Source organism: Oncorhynchus keta, chromosome 32, assembly GCF_023373465.1.
Source record: "Oncorhynchus keta strain PuntledgeMale-10-30-2019 chromosome 32, Oket_V2, whole genome shotgun sequence".
In the NCBI taxonomy this organism is placed as follows: Eukaryota; Metazoa; Chordata; class Actinopteri; order Salmoniformes; family Salmonidae; genus Oncorhynchus; species Oncorhynchus keta.
The window spans coordinates 30,491,878-30,510,071 of NC_068452.1; the positions used below are offsets into that span (position 1 = coordinate 30,491,878).

An 18,194-nucleotide genomic window follows, 5' to 3' on the forward strand; every position below is an offset into this window, starting at 1 on the left:
GATGCCCGCCGCTGCCTTGTTGCTCAGCAACCAGGGACGCTGTGAGTCACAATGTGGGATGCAATTATTGTGTAATGGAAGGAGGCTACATCCAATCACAAAAGAGAACTGTACTCACTGTCATTGTTACGTCCAATACGGGTTCTATGGTAGGCGTGAGAGATTAGAACCAAATTGAAACCATTTCTAAAACAAGGTTAGAAATGGCATTGGAATAAGAAACAACCGAGATTGAGTAGCAACGAGCAGGTGTTGAAAAGTAACTGTTTGGGGAATATTTAATTCTAATTTACAGACACTTTTTTTTTTTAGTACAGAAGAATCAAAGTGTATTTTTTTTGCGTTCGATTCTGTCGATTAAAAAAAATATTGTTATTTAATTGAATCATTCTGGCGTTGAATTTTTACAAAATAAGATGGCAATATTGGAAGAAGATACATCTTTCATATCCCTCGTAAATATACTGTTTAATAACTAACTCAGAAGTAGTGTGAGTCAAAATGTCAGCTGACATTAGTTTGTTTGATTTGGTGAACCTGTCGATCGGGACACCTGAAGTTGGAGCTGTCAACTTCAATGCGTTGCATACCCTCCTCCACGCTATCCTGGGACATCTGAAAATCCAAAATGTGACCACCGGCTGGAGAGAGCAGGATGCCCCACCACAGGAGCCCCATGGCCCGCATCTGACCAAGTCCTCTAGCCCGTACCATCACATGGAAGAGAAACTTCGGCAGATCGAGAGACAGATGGCCGCGCTGGAGAAGCTTCCTAGCGGTACCGATCTTCTGAGCCGCACTGCCTCAACCACAACACCGGTCAACGACTTGTGGCAGCTGATGCAGCTCCGCCGCAAGGCTCAGGCGAGTGAGGACGGCGTGTCCAAGGTGAGACAGGCTCTTCCTCCAAAATGTAATTATTAATATCACACTGTCATCGCTGAGTCATAATTTTATTATAAATTGAAATGATGTCATGCGAGGACAGGTGAAAGTTGAACATTGCTGCTGTGGCAGTGCTGCCTCCCCTGATCAACAGTCAAAACTGTTGAAACTCTGATTTGTCCGTGGTGCACAATTTTGCTTGTCATAAAATAGGCGCCAAATTCGTTTTTAGGAATCTGTCAAACAATTTTGTGGTCAAAGAAAAATGGCCACAATGGTCAAGAAATACGATTATATTACAGTTCCACTGGGTATTCTAGACTAGACATCCATCTTGTGACAGATGTTAGAGTCTGAGGTTTATTTACAGCAACGACAAGGGGAAGAGTTAAAGTTGGGAGGAGAGGGGAAGAATGAGCCAATTGGAAGCTATGGATGATTAGGTGGCCATGATGGCATGAGGGCCAGTTTGTGAATTTAGTCACAACACCGGGGTTAACACCCCTACTCATACGATAAGTGCCATGGGATCTTTAGTGACCACAGAGTCAGGACAATGAAAGACAGCCCTGGGACACTGAATCTCCTTAGACCAGGGGGAAGAGTACCACCTATTGGCCTTCCAGCAGCGTTCTGTCTCCCATCCAGGTACCGACCAGGACCAACTACCTAGTTTCTGAGGCAAGCCAGCAGTGGAATGCAGGGGGATATGCTGCTGGCAAGTGATTCAGCCCCTCTTATCTGTATTAAGTCCTTGAGTGCTTGCTCATCAAAGCCCTGTCCCGCAGCTGGGGGCCTGTCTGTGTGGTGAATGGTGAGCATTTCAGAACACTCAACACTGGATAAGGATATTGATGACAGAGCACAGCACAATAGGTGATGGGCACCACACTGTCTTCTCAAATGACCTCGCTGTGTCTCTGTTCCAGTTTCCAAAGGAAAGGCCACTCCCCAAAGATAAGCACCACTCCTGTGTTCCCTGTGTATGCTGTGGAACAAAATTGAATAGCTGAGTAGTACAGATCACTAGGGGAGGCTGCTGAGAGGGGACGGCTCATTGTAATGGCTGGAATGGAATTAATGGAACGGAGTTAAACGTGGTTTCCATATGTTTGATGTGTTTGAAACCATTCCACCTATTCAGCTCCAGCCATTACCATAAGCCCATCCTCCCCAATTAAGGTGCCACCAACCTCCTGGGGTGTACACGATTTAGAATCAGTATCGGTCCAGTACTTCATACCACACTCTGAACTGTATCTCTGCTGGTATCTGAAATGTCTGAGTTTGAAATATGGACACTGATAGAGACATGCCAGTCTGTGTAAATAAAGCAAGTAGGAAGATGAAAGATTGCACAGGACTTAGCTATCTTCACTGATGTTGCCCAGACCTGCCCAGTTAACACTCAGGTGATATGAGGGAGGGACATCCAGTGGGTACAGGCGAAGGTGCCTCTGAAAATCCTCTGAATCATTAATGTATCCTGTGGGTATACTACTGTGGGTCAATACCAGTATCCACTGGCCCTGTCTGGACCTCTGGCCCTGTCTGGCCTTCTCTGGCCCTCTCTGGCCTTGTCTGGCATTCTCTGGCCCTGTCTGGCATTCTCTGGCCCTGTCTGGCATTCTCTGGCCCTGTCTGGCATTCTCAGGCCCTGTCTGGCCCTGTCTGGCATTCTCTGGCCCTGTCTGGCATTCTCTGGCCCTGTCTGGCCTTCTCTGGCCCCGTCTGGCCTTCTCTGGCTCCGTCTGGCCTTCTCTGGCTCTGTCTGGCCTTCTCTGGCATTCTCTGGCCCTGTCTGGCATTCTCTGGCCCTGTCTGGCATTCTCTGGCCCTGTCTGGCATTCTCTGGCCCCGTCTGGCATTCTCTGGCCCCGTCTGGCATTCTCTGGCCCCGTCTGGCCTTCTCTGGCCCTGTCTGCTATATCCCTTAAGACCCCACTAAGACACAATGTCCATCAGTTTCTGCCTCACAACTCATAGCAGCATATTTTATTTCCTGCATACAGGCCCTTAGCCAGGGTCTCTTTCTTCTTACCCCATGGCAGAGGTTATCAGGGGATTGTTGTGGTTGATAAAGGTGTGCTCCGCTGTGACCCCACAGGGTACATGTCCTGGATCTGAGAGGGTAGCGAAAAGTCTGCCTGAGTGGCGCTCTGTGTTCACAGTGGCGTGGAAGGATTCCAGGCCACCGGCCATCTTAGTCAGAGCCAGTTAATGGCTGACTAAAGAGTAACCGGTAGGTAGAGTGGATGGCTTTCTTCCCAATCGCAAATAGCTTCCTTATCGTTGGGACAGTACAAGTCAGTGTAGTTACATTATGTTAGTTACTCATTTCCTACCCCTTTTACTTGTATTTAGGTTGTCCTGTCCGTTACCATTTGCAACATACTTGTGGGTGATGATGACCCAGATGTTGTGGCAGGAACAGGAAGGAGGTTGGGCACTCTGTCTAAACAACATCCTCACAGACCAACAGACAGGGTACTAGGGACATTGTGTCTGAGGAAGATACGGTTGGGGATGTCCCCTGGTTAGGGAGCCCAGCTCCTTTGAGGGAATAGGACGATGCATACATTTAGCCTACTGTTTGCTGATGTAGGCAATTATCATCATTGCCTACATCAGCAAACAGTGAGTGATGATCATCATCATCATCACTCAATATGTCCAATCAGCCTCACGAGGAGCTTTTAAAGTGTCATAATAATCTCATAGGAAATTAACCATACCCTTGACTAGAGGTCGACCGACTATGATTTTTCAACACCGATGCCGATTATTGGAGGACCAAAAAAAGCCGATACCGATTAACCGGCGGATTTAAAAAAATGTTTATTTGTAATAATGACAATTACAACAATGCTGAATGAACACTTATTTTAACTTAATATAATACATCAATACAATCAATTTAGCCTCAAATAAATAATGAAACATGTTCAATTTGGTTTAAATAATGCAAAAACAAAGTGTTGGAGAAGAAAGTAAAAGTGCAATATTTGCCATGTAAGAAAGCTAACATTTAAGTTCCTTGCTCAGAACATGAGATCATATGACAGCTGGTGGTTCCTTTTAACATGAGTCTTCAATATTCCCAGGTAAGAAGTTTTAGGTTGTAGTTATTATAGGAATTATAGGACTATTTCTCTCTATACCATTTGTATTTCATTAACCTTTGACTATAGGATGTTCTTATAGGCACTTTAGTATTGCCAGTGTAACAGTATAGCTTCCGTCCCTCTCCTTGCTCCTCCCTGGGCTCGAACCAGGAACACAAAGACAACAGCCACGCTCGAAGCAGCGTTACCCATGCAAAGCAAGGGGAACAACCACTCCAAGGCTCAGAGCGAGCGAGTGACGTTTGAAACGCTACTAGTGCGTGCTAACTAGTCAGCCATTTCACATCGGTTACACCAGCCTAATCTCGGGAGTTGATATGCTTGAAGTCATAAACAGCGCAATGCTTGAATGAAGAGCTGCTGGCAAAATGCAGGAAAGAGCTGGTTGAATGAATGTTTGCTCGCCTTCATCTGCCTACCACCGCTCAGTCAGATACTTAGATATTTGTATGCTCAGTCAGATTATACCAAAGCATGACACGCTAGATAATATCTAGTAATATCATCAACCATGTGTAGTTAACTAGTGATTATGATTGATTGATAGTGTTTTATGAGAAGTTTAATGCTAGCTAAAAATTTACCTTGGTTTACTGCATTAGCGTAATTCTCCTTGTGGAGTGCAACAAGAGGCAGGCCGTTAATTGCGTTGGACTAGTGAAAATCTGTCGTAGAACAAGGCAGTTAACCCACCGTTCCTGGGCCGTCATTGAAAATAAGAATGTGTTCTTAACTGACTTGCCTAGTTAAATAACGATTAAATAAAGGTGTGAAAAAAAAACAACTTGAAATCGGCCCCAAATAATCGCCCATTGCGATTAATCGGTGGACCTCTACCCTGGACCCACCCATCAAAATGTGACAAATACAGTTGATTGTCTCTTTGTTTGTCATTAGTGGTTGGATTGGTTGCCAGGTTAGAATATTCTTGTCCTGTTTACAAGATTTGATAATGTTTTGCCTAATCTCATGTCTCTGAGATGCTTGAAGCGATCAATGAAATGAAAAGGTGGTCTCCTCCAGAAATTCCATACACGCAGGTCATATATCCCTTCCACGTTTACAGCTCACTGAACAACCTATTAGTTATTCAGACAAGTTTTTTGACGGCCTGTGCAGCTCAGTGGAGTCGCTATGCGTTGTTTCATGTCTGGGTGCATTAGACAAACCCACTGGAACTCTGATCAATACATTCAGAGCCACCTGTTTCAACTTCGCTTAGTAAACACAACCTATTTCTAATTTGCAACACCCAGAGCACATGTGTGGGTTTACTCTGTCAACAAGGCCTCAGCTGTGTTAGAGAGTGGAGTGGTTCCACATGGGCAGGGGTTATGTACTCTGAAAAACATGGATTATCTGGAGACAGACAGGTCCTACCACTGCTTTGTAACAGCATATGGATGGTGGTGTCCTAGTAACCTCCCTTGGGGTGAAATGTCAACTGGATGGAGCCAAGGAGAGGGGTTTTGGGATCCCTCCTAAATGAAGGGGTTTAGGATCTTCCTACTGATCTTCAAAGGAAGTAGCTTGGGAAATAGTCACGTATATGGCTTTGGTCCGGGGGATTTTGACCTTACTGAGTCCCCTGACCGCTTCAAAGTTTCACAGACTCTTACTTTGGGAGATTAGAGAACTGGGCTGAGTCAGTTTCAAGTGTTTTGGGCGTGAAGAGGCTGTGAAAAAGCTTTAGACCTAATGCTAAGAGATCACCATGCGTGTTGATTCACCCTGAATATGGCACAGTGATTTAGAAATGTTGGAGGTTTAACCAATACATTACTGGTAGCTTATATATCGCGTGTGCGACCCTCTTTATTTCTATAGCCTACGATTCAGTCATCATAACAGAAACTGACAAAAGGTAATGATTGTGTTAAGTGATCTGACCAGTGATGTGAGGTTCTTTGAGCTTTGAGTCCTTTGAACACACTCTGTTGTGTTTCCAGTCTATGTCGCTGATCCAGGATCTACTGAAGGAGATCCAGGACCTGAAGGAGTCCAGAGACGACCTGAAGAAAGAGGTCAAGAGCCTCCAGAACCAACTCAACCAGGTCAGACACACATCCATACTGGCAAACCCTCATAGTGAGGAGGGATTGCAGATAGATAACATTTGGCAAACTTTCTCATTTCCCTCATTAATCTACAGTAGGGGATATACCCAGTGCTCATCCCTAGGGAATCCTTCTCCATCTCACCACCCCACACAGTGGTGAAATATAGAGTCATGTAGAGCCCGATCCACCCTGGCCCTGGTCCCTTCCCTCCATCCCTCTCTGTAGGGGACATGGAGTCATACAGAGGGCAACAGCATCAAAGAGCCACAGCTTATCTCTGGCAACCTGGCATGTCACTCACCCCAACAATAGAGTGAGGATAATAGGGATCATCCTACATGTCTGTTTCCATCTGGTAGCATGACGTTGCTCTGGGTATTTTTGGGTTCCAGCTGAATATGAGTGAGCTGGTTGACAGAATCAACGAAGTGGAACAGTACTGCCACCGACTGGACAACCTGGACTCTGCCACCGTGAGTTGGAACTGAGGAGACTACTTTCCAAGCTCAGAAATTATATACTACATTGTTAAGAGGAGACAAACAATAGTTTAGTACTGTAGTAGCTAACTAGTAAAAATAGGTTAATCATGACTTCCTCTCTTTCTTGTCTTCTCTCTATCACAGAAAGAGCTGCAGGACAGAGTTGGGCGTTACCCAGACCCAGACGAGCTCATCCAGTGTGTGACCTGGGACATCATGCAGACCACCTTGGTTAGCGAGCAACAGAATCTGCAAAAGGCATGTCTTATGTCTTGCTTGAAAGAGCGAGATTCCTTTATCAAGCAATCATATACAAGACATAGGAATAGACATTAGCTTTGTGTTGATGGTAGCTATTTCTCCAATAGGAAATCAAGCACTCAGTCCCTGTCCCCACATCAGTTGTCATGACCACCATGACTCCTTTCAGCGTCTCTGCCAATGCCAATACTGGAGCTGCTGCCTTCGCTCCTGGCACTGTAACTGTCAGCCAGCATGGGGGGGCGCTGCCCCAGCAGTCCCTCTCTGATGCAGCTGCTGCCTTCACTCCTGGCACTGTCACTGCCAGCCAGCATGGGGGGGCGCTGCCCCAGCAGTCCCTCTCTGATGCAGCTGTTGCCTTCACTCCTGGCACTGGCACTGTCACTGCCAGCCAGTATGGGGGGGCGCTGCCCCAGCAGTCCCTCTCTGATGCAGCTGTTGCCTTCACTCCTGGCACTGGCACTGTCACTGCCAGCCAGCATGGGGGGGCGCTGCCCCAGCAGTCCCTTTCTGATGGAGCTGCTGCCTTCACTCCTGGCACTGTCACTGCCAGCCAGTATGGGGGGGCGCTGCCCCAGCAGTCCCTCTCTGATGGAGCTGCTGCCTTCACTCCTGGCACTGTCACTGCCAGCCAGCATGGGGGGGCGCTGCCCCAGCAGTCCCTCTCTGATGGAGCTCTGATGGTGGGCAGCAAACCCCTGTCTCGTGTGGCCAGCGGGGCAGAGCGTTACCCAGAGACAGTGGAGGCCCTGAGGGACGTGGGCAGGCTCAGGGAGAGACACAACACCCTGGAGACCAGAGTAGAGCTGCTGGAAGCAGGCAAGGCTGACCAGGCCCAGCTCCAGCACCTCCGGGAGCTCCTCCCTGACATGGGTAAGATAACAACAATTGGATAGTGTATGGCTATTCTATGTTTTCTTTTACTGAATGATGTATTTTGTGTGGGATGACCATTTTTGTCCTGAATGTGTAGGGGACAGGGATGTGCCTGACAATCTGTTGGATCAACTGACTCATCTGAGAGTTCTGGTCGACAGCCTGATGGGTGACAGAGCCAAGGTGAGCGAGGAAGATGTACGCACGCACACACGCACACACACACACATTGTTGATGGCCCCATGTCCCTGTCATAGCTGGGAGAACTGGAGCAGCTGATTCTGAACATAGGAACAGTTCAGGGCTCAGAGGGAGGCTCAGAAACAGCCAAAGGGTCAGACAGTGAGGACTCCTCTGACTCTCCTAAACAAGGACAGCTCAGACTGCAGATATTATACCTCAGGTAAACAACGACACAGGAGCACACAGGAAGGCTAAATATAAATTATAGATAGTTTTTATGGAAGCTACATTTGATATCATTTGGAGGTTGGCGGTACCTTAATTGGGAAGAACGGGCTCGTGGTAACTACTGGAGCGGAATCAGTGGAATGGTATGAAATACATCAAACACATGGTTTCCAGGTGTATGATGCCATTCCATTTGCTCTGTTCCGGACATTATTACGAGCCGTTCTTCCCTCAGCAGTTTTATGGCCAGTTGAGATGTGGTAGTTTTCCATTGGAAGAGAGGTGGTGGCCTGCTCCTCATGGCCTGGTGCACCTGTTCCACCACTCTGTGTTCAGGAACGCAGTGCAGAAAGTGGAGGAAGAGGTGCTACTGCTGAAGACTGAGAACACATCAGCCAAGGCTGAGCAGAAGACCAAGAAAGACAGACAGCTACAGGATCAGGTTAGACAGACAGACAGACAGACGGACGGACGGACGGACAGACAGACATTCCAGTGCATATAGACATTTGAATACACTGTCAGGTCTAACACCAGAGTGTAAAACCTTCAACTGTAGAATATAGCTGAGACAGCATCATCCATAATGTAGCAGCAAGTGGCCCCAACATGGCCCTCATACTGCCCTCTCACCGCAGATGGACAACCTGCGAGGCATGCTGGAGGACATGATGGCGTCCTCCTCCTCGCTGCTCTCCCAGAGCTTCCAGCAGGAGCCCCAGGGGTCAGAGCAGGGCCAGGGCAGCGGTCAGGCAGGCGGGCAGCAAGGCTCCACGTGCCCCTCCTGCTCTGTAGATGTGAGCAGGAAGGTCAGCCAGCTGTTCCAGCGCTATGAGAATCTGCAGGGCCTCGTTAGCAGATTCATGAATCAGCAGGGAGGAGGCAGACCTGGAGCGGAGGTACTATAGGCAGGGCCAGGATAAAGGATGAAACAGAATACCAAAGGGTTTCAATTAAATAATGGGTCTGTTATGTTGAACCCTGAGGGAGGGATACGTTTAGAGATGATATGTAAGGGAAGCTCTATCAGGGCAGCAGTGTGTTAAGGGAAAGGAGTGTGTCAGTGCCAGGCTCTCCATGGCAGTGGGGCCATGGCTGTGTATTACAGACATAGAACCCTGTCTCTGTGTTGTTTCTGCCAGAGCTCGGAGCTGATGAATGACGTTCAGGGAGCCATCATGCAGCTGCAGGCTGAGTGTGAGAAGCTCCACGGCACAGCCAACCACCTGATTAAGGAGCACGGCCAGAAACAGGTCCACATCGACGTGAGTCTGGGAGGGAGGGCCATAGGGGAATAGGAAATGCTCCATGCTGTACTTCTGTTCCAAACCACAGAATAATGTCTTTCTGTCACAGCATTTGTACAAGTCCATGGAAGAACTGGACGAGAAGAAAGCTGACAAAGAGCTTGTGGAGATGGAGATTGAAATCGTAGGTCTCTCACCACAACATGGCATAGTTTATCTTTCTCTCAGTGTGTTATACTCAACTCAGGTGAACTCTCACAAGTTCTCATGTTGATGTTAGTCTAGACGAGCTTCCACAAGTCCATTCAAGACCATAGGGGTACCTACAAATCCCAACATGCTCAAGTTCACCTGTACCAGCCCATGCAAAACCCTACCAAGCCCATACGTGTCCATACACAAGTTCATACACACATGTATTTATCCCTACAAGCTCACACAGGTTTCACCTAATCCTTACAAATTAATACAGGTTTCACCTAATCCTTACAAATTAATACAGGTTTCACCTAATCCTTACAAGATCACACAGGTTTCACCTAATCCTTACAAATTAATACAGGTTTCACCTAATCCTTACAAGTTACTACAGGTTTCACCTAATCCTTTACAAGTCCATACAGGTTTATTAATTTACAAGTTAATACAGGTTTCACCTAACCCTTACAAGTCCATACAGGTTTCACCTAATCCTTTACAAGTCCATACAGGTTTCACCTAATCCTTACAAGTCCATACAGGTTTCACCTAATCCTTACAAGTTAATACAGGTTTCACCTAATCCTTACAAGTCCATACAGGTTTCACCTAACCCCTACAAGTCCATACAGGTTTCACCTAACCCCTACAAGTCCATACAGGTTTCACCTAATCCTTACAAGTCCATACAGGTTTCACCTAATCCTTACAAGTCCATACAGGTTTCACCTAATCCTTACAAGTTAATACAGGTTTCACCTAATCCTTACAAGTCCATACAGGTTTCACCTAATCCTTACAAGTTAATACAGGTTTCACCTAACCCCTACAAGTCCATACAGGTTTCACCTAACCCCTACAAGTCCATACAGGTTTCACCTAATCCTTACAAGTTAATACAGGTTTCACCTAATCCTTACAAGTCCATACAGGTTTCACCTAACCCCTACAAGTCCATACAGGTTTCACCTAACCCCTACAAGTCCATACAGGTTTCACCTATTCCTTACAAGTTAAAACAGGTTTCACCTATACCTTTACAAGTCCATACAGGTTTCACCTAATCCTTACAAGTTAATACAGGTTTCACCTAATCCTTACAAGTCCATACAGGTTTCACCTAATCCTTACAAGTCCATACAGGTTTCACCTAATCCTTACAAGTTAATACAGGTTTCACCTAATCCTTACAAGTTAATACAGGTTTCACCTAACCCTTACAAGTCCATACAGGTTTCACCTAACCCTTACAAGTCCATACAGGTTTCATCTAACGCTTACAAGTTAATACAGGTTTCACCTAACCCCTACAAGTCCATACAGGTTTCACCTAATCCTTACAAGTCCATACAGGTTTCACCTAACCCCTACAAGTCCATACAGGTTTCACCTAATCCTTACAAGTCCATACAGGTTTCACCTAACCCCTACAAGTCCATACAGGTTTCACCTAATCCTTACAAGTCCATACAGGTTTCACCTAATCCTTACAAGTCCATACAGGTTTCACCTAATCCTTACAAGTCCATACAGGTTTCACCTAATCCTTACAGGTCCATACAGGTTTCATCTAACGCTTGCAAGTTAATACAGGTTTCACCTAACCCCTACAAGTCCATACAGGTTTCACCTAATCCTTACAAGTCCATACAGGTTTCACCTAACCCCTACAAGTCCATACAGGTTTCACCTAACCCCTACAAGTCCATACAGGTTTCACCTAACCCTTACAAGTCCATACAGGTTTCACCTAATCCTTACAAGTCCATACAGGTTTCACCTATACCTTTACAAGTCCATACAGGTTTCACCTAATCCTTACAAGTCCATACAGGTTTCACCTATACCTACAGGTTTCACAAGTCCATACAGGTTTCACCTAATCCTTCCATACAGGTTTCACCTAATTAAAGTCCACAGGTTTCACCTAATCCTTACAAGTCCATACAGGTTTCACCTAATCCTTACAAGTCCATACAGGTTTCACCTAATCAGGTCCATTTTCACAACGCTTTCACAAGTTAATACAGGTTTCACCTAATCCTTACAAGTTAATACAGGTTTCACCTAACCCTTACAAGTCCATACAGGTTTCACCTAACCCTTACAAGTCCATACAGGTTTCATCTAACGCTTACAAGTTAATACAGGTTTCACCTAACCCCTACAAGTCCATACAGGTTTCACCTAATCCTTACAAGTCCATACAGGTTTCACCTAATCCTTACAAGTCCATACAGGTTTCACCTAATCCTTACAAGTCCATACAGGTTTCACCTAATCCTTACAAGTCCATACAGGTTTCACCTAATCCTTACAAGTCCATACAGGTTTCACCTAATCCTTACAAGTCCATACAGGTTTCACCTAACCCCTACAAGCCCACACTAGTACTGCCATTTCCCTGACTGCATCTCCTCTCTTCCTGTAGAAAGCAGACAAGCGTGCCCTGGAGACCAAGGTGAGCCGCATGCAGTTTGACTCCATGACAGAGGAGCTCAACACCATGTTCCAGGAGCTGCTCAGCAAGATCACTGGCCAGGAGCAGGACTGGCACAAAATCATCGACAAAATTTCCACCGAGATGGAGTGCAAGGTGGGACTGAGCAGGAAGTTACCCTGCTAAATGGATGTTTATATAATAGGCCTACATGTCCATTGATACATCCCATACGCGTTATTACTATGCTATCACCAATAAATATATCTCACAAGTCTGTATGTCACACGTTTTTAAGTGTTTTACGAACGTGTTTATAGTGACAGATAGCATTGTTTGTAAAAAATCTTATGGAATGTCTGTCTGGTGTGTCTGGTGGTAGTTTATATCTTTGGCATCCCTGTAGTACATCTGTTGTCTATCTGTGTAGCTGGACCGGATTGAGCTGGATCCTGTGAAGAAGCAGCTGGAGGACCGCTGGAAGAGCATCCGTAAGCAGCTGCAGGCCCAGCCTGCCCCGAAGGAGGACGACGCTGCAGGGATCAGGAAGTAAGTCACATGTCACTGGTCACAGCCAGGCCCAGGAGGGATGATGGCTGGATAAGTCCAGGTTCCTCTATGGAGTTCTACATGATCATGCGTTCATTGTCTTCCTGTGTTTAGCGTTCATTTTATCTCTGTCTATATTCTGTCTATATGTCTATGTTCTGTTTGTATACTGTTGTTTACTCACGGTGTATGTACAGTATATACTGTATTCTGTTCCTAATATACCTACTACTGTACACACTATTTTCCTTCCAAATTATATACTGTCTATACACACCACGTATTTATATTCTGGATTCTGACACATGCTCACTCTGATATATCTACTCAGGATTGTTAATTGGACTTGTTCTGTCATTTCTTGTTTGTTTGTTTGTGTCCTGATTGTTTGTGTATTTGTATTGTATTTGCTAGACATTCTACTGTGCTGTTGGAGCTAGAAGGAAAAGCATTTTGCTACACCTGTTATAACACCTGCAAATCTGTGTATGCGACCGATAAAGTTGGATTTGATTTGTCTTTGTTACGTCCCTTTCATAGACAACTTGTGGCAAGGTTCCACTGCATCTCCTGCGACCGCCCAGTCGATATGCTTACCCCAGGACCGTAAGTAAATGATAATAATGTCCTATTTTTATACAGTACACACAGACATTGTGGAAATTGAAATAATAGGATTATGGGGCTGTTTATTCACCTACCTCTCTATCTTCTTTCTCTCTCCACTGGACAACAGGCACTTGGTCACCCTGCCCTCCACTCCTGGCCTACCCTCCCACAAGTCCAACCGACCGTACACCATCTATGAGCTTGAGCAGGTTCGCCAGCATTGCAGAAGGTGAGAGCAGACAGTCAAAAACATCACAACTGAAACTCTTACTTGGCCCCATTTTAACCAGCAGGGGGTGCCAGTGTCCCAATATCCAATATACAGTGTAGTCGACTTTATCCTACCCCAAAGACCTAACACCCACACTAGATCAGCCAGAAGTGTTCCATAGTTGCAAGTGTCTGACATTAGCCAGCTCTCCCTCCATCTCAGCCTGAGGCCAGGCACCAACCACAGCCACTTTGAGATGGCCAGCTCAGAAAGGGCCATGATGCAGGTGCAGCGGATCCACACCATGATGTGTAGGCAGATAGAGAGAGTGCAGAGCCACCTATCTGGCCCAGAGCGCACCTACAGCCAGGGGGCTCTGAGGGAGATCGGGAGCTCCCGCTATCCACACATCCTGAGCCCGCTGCAGAGGACCAGTCAGAGTCTGCCTAAGCAGTGAGTCAGTCAGTCAGTCAGTCAGTCAGGCCAGGGCCAGGCAGGGAATCCGGAAGCACATGTATTTAAACAGGGGAAGGACCAAAAAGTTGTCCATATTGCTTTGTTATGGTTGAGAGAAGTGTCAGGGAGGCAGGGTGACCAAATTTAACTACAAACTATAAATACTGTACTGTCAGGTCTTTTTAAAACCTCTAGAAGTGTTCATCTTCCGACCTTCAACCTCCACTCCTGTGTCCATCCTAGCGAGCGCATTCCTGAGATGGCGGACTACAGTTACCTGGCCATGTCCCGGAGCTGTGGAGGCAGCCACACCGTGACCTACCCCAACCGCCGCTACACCCGCCTGCAGCAATTCAGCCACTTCATCCAGGCTGAGGAGGAGACACCACCCATCTCCAGCTCCCCACTGCGCATTCAGGTGAGTGAGACCAACCTCACCTACTGTGGGTTACTGTACTGACAGACAACTAGACCACTGCCAGCCCATAGGAATACACCTGGTCAATCACATTTGTTGAGCCATTTATACAAGTTATCATGTTGAGTACAGAGTATATTTGAGGTGTATTTGACAGTTGTTAGGTATGCAAATATTTGACCTTGTCCTTGTGTCTATTGGTCAGCCGGAGGAAGTGGACATCCTGGGATTGGACGGACATATTTACAAGGGCCGCCTGAAAACCAGATCGGTCAAGACTGTGGATGCCAGACTACCCACCATCTTTCCTAAAGACGGTACAGGGTTCTGGACTGGGATTATATTCAGCTCTACTCTACAGTACTGTGTATTTTTAGAGTAGAATTACACGTATTGAAAAGAAAATGGAATCTGGACAATTGTGAACAAAAGCTAGACTACTTAATTCATGTTACACAATTCAAGCAACTGCAGTGCAGTAAAACCATTCCCACTGGTCCATTTTGTATTTTTATGCCATCGCTCCAAAAAGTCACCTAATGTTAAGTGTGACATGTCTGCATGCTGTGGGCAGCTGTCATGGTCCGGGCCTGGGAGAGAGGTGATGTCCAGACTCCAGTTCTGACTCCTCATTGACAGTGAAGCACACTTCCGAGGATTCACTGTCACCCCTGGGCCCAGTTACACAACGCGTCTTAAGATGATGATCACACCGTGCCGTCTGTCCAGGCCCCAACTGCCCTTAGCCTGTTTCCTCTCTCTCGCTCCCTGGACCATGTGTCCAGAGTTGGGCTCGCAGTGCAGGGATGCAGAGATAAAGAGTAAAGTGGAGTGTGGGGAGGAGGAGTGAGTTGGGACATCATGGTGAAGGGTCAGGAGAGAATGGGGAGGAGACTGAAAAGTTAGGTTGGGTTGAGAAAGAAAGTGGGCTGTTTGGTTGGGAATGAGAATTTGAGGAGGGATACAGTACAGTGTTAAAGTGGTGTATGATGAAGGATTAGGAACGAGGGTCTGGAGAAGGACGAGGGTGAGGAGATTTAGGGAAGGAGAGAGGAGCTTAGTTTATGGGAGGGAGTATTTTACGAGGGTTTAAGGAAGTGAGTTCGCAATAAGAATGGGCTGCAATGGGTTTGTGGGAGGGGCTCTGGTTGGTATAGTGTTCCACACTGGAAAGAACCCAATGTTACTATGTTATAGAAGATCAGGCCTGGTGTCTGTAAGAGACTGTAAATATAACCTGGGGTAACACTGCTTGCATGCCATCATTTCTATCTTAATATCCTTTTCATCTGTTCATACAAATCAAGCCCTGAAGGAAGAATGAGGGAGATATGCTGTCCTGTTTTATGCCTGGGATTTGGTGTTGTGATTCCCAGTAATTTATGAGACCATTGAATGAGTCAAAATAGTATTGAAAGAGTATTTTGCTCAAGACTTGGAAGAAGTTGTATGGGTGTGTAGGTACAGTATGGCTATGGTTGTGGTGGGGTCCTGTCGTTCCCATGTCAAGGTCGCGATGTGACATTGCTGTTTTAATGACAGCAGGCATGTGCAAGAGCAAAGACAAGATCATGCGCTCCCAGTTCCAGAAGCCTGGCTGCACAGAGCCGGGCTGTGTGACCCCTGTGCGACCCCAGAGTGCCAAAACCCAGCGCAGCCGCTCAGGTAGGTCAACACCAGTGTCATTACCCATTTGCAACATATAAACCAATTTCACCAACTGGAATAGTGATTACTATGGAATGGTACTGAAACAACACTCACATGGAAATAGCATTCTTTTTTTGCGATTGCTGCTGTGCAGCTGTTAAGGTTGATTGTATAGCAGACACCTGAACCCTAACCCCTGACCATTTCCCCCATGCCCCCCTTCCCCCCTTTATCTCCCCCAGTCTCAGGCAGCTCTGTGCGGGACCGGCCCATGTCTTCTTTAGGCTGCCTGTCCCAGGCTACCCTTCCCCAGAGCTCGTCCCATGCTGACACCACCAGCGAGCTGCTGCAGCAAGATCTGGAGCTTCACGTGGACCTGAGCCAGTCGGAGGTAGAGCCCGTCATCATCCTGTAGGGGGCGATGGAGAGCCCCACACATCTTATTTTAATAAACCGTTTACAGCAGCAGCAGCAGGAGGGTATCCTGGTCTCCATTTTGTAACGGAGCATACAGTCGTTGTGAAAATCAAGTCTGATATTAGTCAGTTAGGTTATTTATGGATGGTAATGGAAGAACACAATTCTAGGACCTATAAACACTTTCAATGCAACAAATAGCCGAGTCACATTTCCAAGGTGTAGCTTCACAGGTCAAATACCTTACGTGTGGCTACATTACGATTTTGGTTTATGATGCCTGATTTTCAATGACCTTCATAGAGAAGCTTTCAGGCAGGTGGCCTCAAATACCAGACTGTTTGGATGCAGAACAATACCACCATGGAGCAATTCATTTGACATATAGGGTCTTATAGAGCAGTATCATTAAGGGCTTGAAATGTCTTCCCTCTCACAGACCCAGTTTCTGTAACGTCTGATTCATTGTATTAGTGTCTCAAGTTGTTCCATCACATGTTAAGAGGAAAGACACTCATGTCATTACCACAAAAATGTACCCCTGTCGTGGACTCATAACAATGGTAGCCAGCCACCTGCATCTATTGGGGAAGCAAAGCAGCCAGGGTTGTAAAATCGGCCCAGATGGCATTCCCTTCGAATGTCACCGTGCCTGTGTCCAGTTACAGCAGTCTCCTGGTGTCTGTGTGTTTTAAACAAGGGGGTTTGCTATGTGTGCCTCACTCTGGCATAGTGTATCATTTTTAACTATGGCACAGCATTGGGTATCATAGCATACTTTTAGCGTAGCGCCATGTCAGCACTCAACTGCAGTTGTCCGTGGGCCGGGGCGTGGCACGGGGAGGGGGGGGGGACACAGTTCAAAAAGCCTGTGTGAATGTAGGACAGGATATGAATTAATAAACTTGAAAGGACAAACTGTACTGTCATTGAGGAACGGGGTGACTGTTTCCTAGAAGCATGGGCTTTGCTTACACACATTTTGTGTCAATGTGAAATATGATGTATATTTATCTAGCCATGCCTTACACACCAAGTGGCCAGTTTATTAGGTACACCCATCTAGTACCGGGTTGGACCACCCTTTGCCTCTAGAACAGCCTGAATTCTTCAGGGCATGGAGACATTGCTCAATTGGTATCAAGGGATCGAACTTTGCCAGGAACACATTTCCCACACCATCACACCACTGCCACCAGCATGTACCGTTGACGCCAGGCAGGATGGGGCCATGGACTCATGTGGTTACGCCAAATCCTGACTCTGTCATCAGCTTGATGCAACAGGAACCGGGATTCGTCGAACCAGGCAATGTTTTTCCACTCATCAATAGTCCAGTGTTGGTGATCGCGTGATAACTGGAACTGCTTGTTTTAAGCTGATAGGAGTAGCACCTGGTGTGGTCGGCTGATGCAATAGCCCATCCGTGACAAGGATCAATGAGTTGTGCATTCAGTCACTTAGGTCACTTGTTTTTCCCATTCTAATGTTCATTCGGACAGTAACTGCATTCCTGGATGCCTGTCTACCTGCTTTATATAGCAAGACACGGCCTCCTGAGAACGAGGTGGTGAACGAGGTGGTGTACCTAATAAACTGAGTATAAGTGATCCCTTTCATAGCATTTGGACGTATTCAGGAGTAATGATGCTACTGAAAGGTATTTCAGGAGAGTATTTAAGACAGGCAGTTAATCTGAATGTAAGATTTCCATTGGTAGATGTATCCTTGTTTTCAAAGATAAATGGGCCTTCATGGAATATGTGATGTATGTGTCATATGATGTCCATATAACTGTTATGTGAACATATGTTGACTCATTGACTGTCTGCAATGAATTTTACTTGTGGTACGTACATATATCTGTACTGTTCTACACAACTCCACCACGCTGTTAT

General features: G+C 46.3%; 1 protein-coding gene across 3 annotated transcripts; it reads left to right on the forward strand.

Annotated features, from left to right (window-relative positions):
* The first annotated feature begins 44 nt into the window (after positions 1-44).
* Positions 45-18,177, forward strand: LOC118383098 (glutamine-rich protein 2). 3 transcript variants are annotated; one of them, XM_052491336.1, is made up of 19 exons: positions 45-888; positions 5,960-6,064; positions 6,463-6,543; positions 6,697-6,810; positions 6,921-7,686; positions 7,787-7,872; positions 7,948-8,093; positions 8,438-8,543; positions 8,740-9,000; positions 9,244-9,366; positions 9,458-9,532; positions 11,978-12,142; positions 12,417-12,535; positions 13,076-13,141; positions 13,272-13,373; positions 14,055-14,229; positions 14,435-14,546; positions 15,772-15,894; positions 16,122-18,177. In XM_052491336.1, exons 1-19 carry the CDS (start codon positions 502-504, stop codon positions 16,292-16,294), a joined length of 3,285 nt encoding a protein of 1,094 aa, XP_052347296.1. In that variant the 5' UTR covers positions 45-501; the 3' UTR covers positions 16,295-18,177. The 3 variants fall into 3 exon arrangements, with proteins under 3 accessions (XP_052347296.1, XP_052347297.1, XP_052347298.1); XM_052491337.1 differs by having other exon boundaries at positions 15,775-15,894; XM_052491338.1 differs by lacking the exons at positions 7,948-8,093; positions 8,438-8,543; positions 8,740-9,000.
* The last annotated feature ends 17 nt before the right edge of the window (positions 18,178-18,194 follow it).

Excerpts from the sequence above, each read along its gene's own strand:
- LOC118383098 (XM_052491336.1), top strand. The coding sequence starts at position 502 with ATGTCAGCTGACATTAGTTTGTTTGATTTGGTGAACCTGTCGATCGGG. Across the intron at positions 7,687-7,786 it reads GGAGCTCCTCCCTGACATGG|GGGACAGGGATGTGCCTGAC; the intron begins GTAAGATAACAA and ends CTGAATGTGTAG. Across the intron at positions 8,544-8,739 it reads ACAGACAGCTACAGGATCAG|ATGGACAACCTGCGAGGCAT; the intron begins GTTAGACAGACA and ends CTCTCACCGCAG.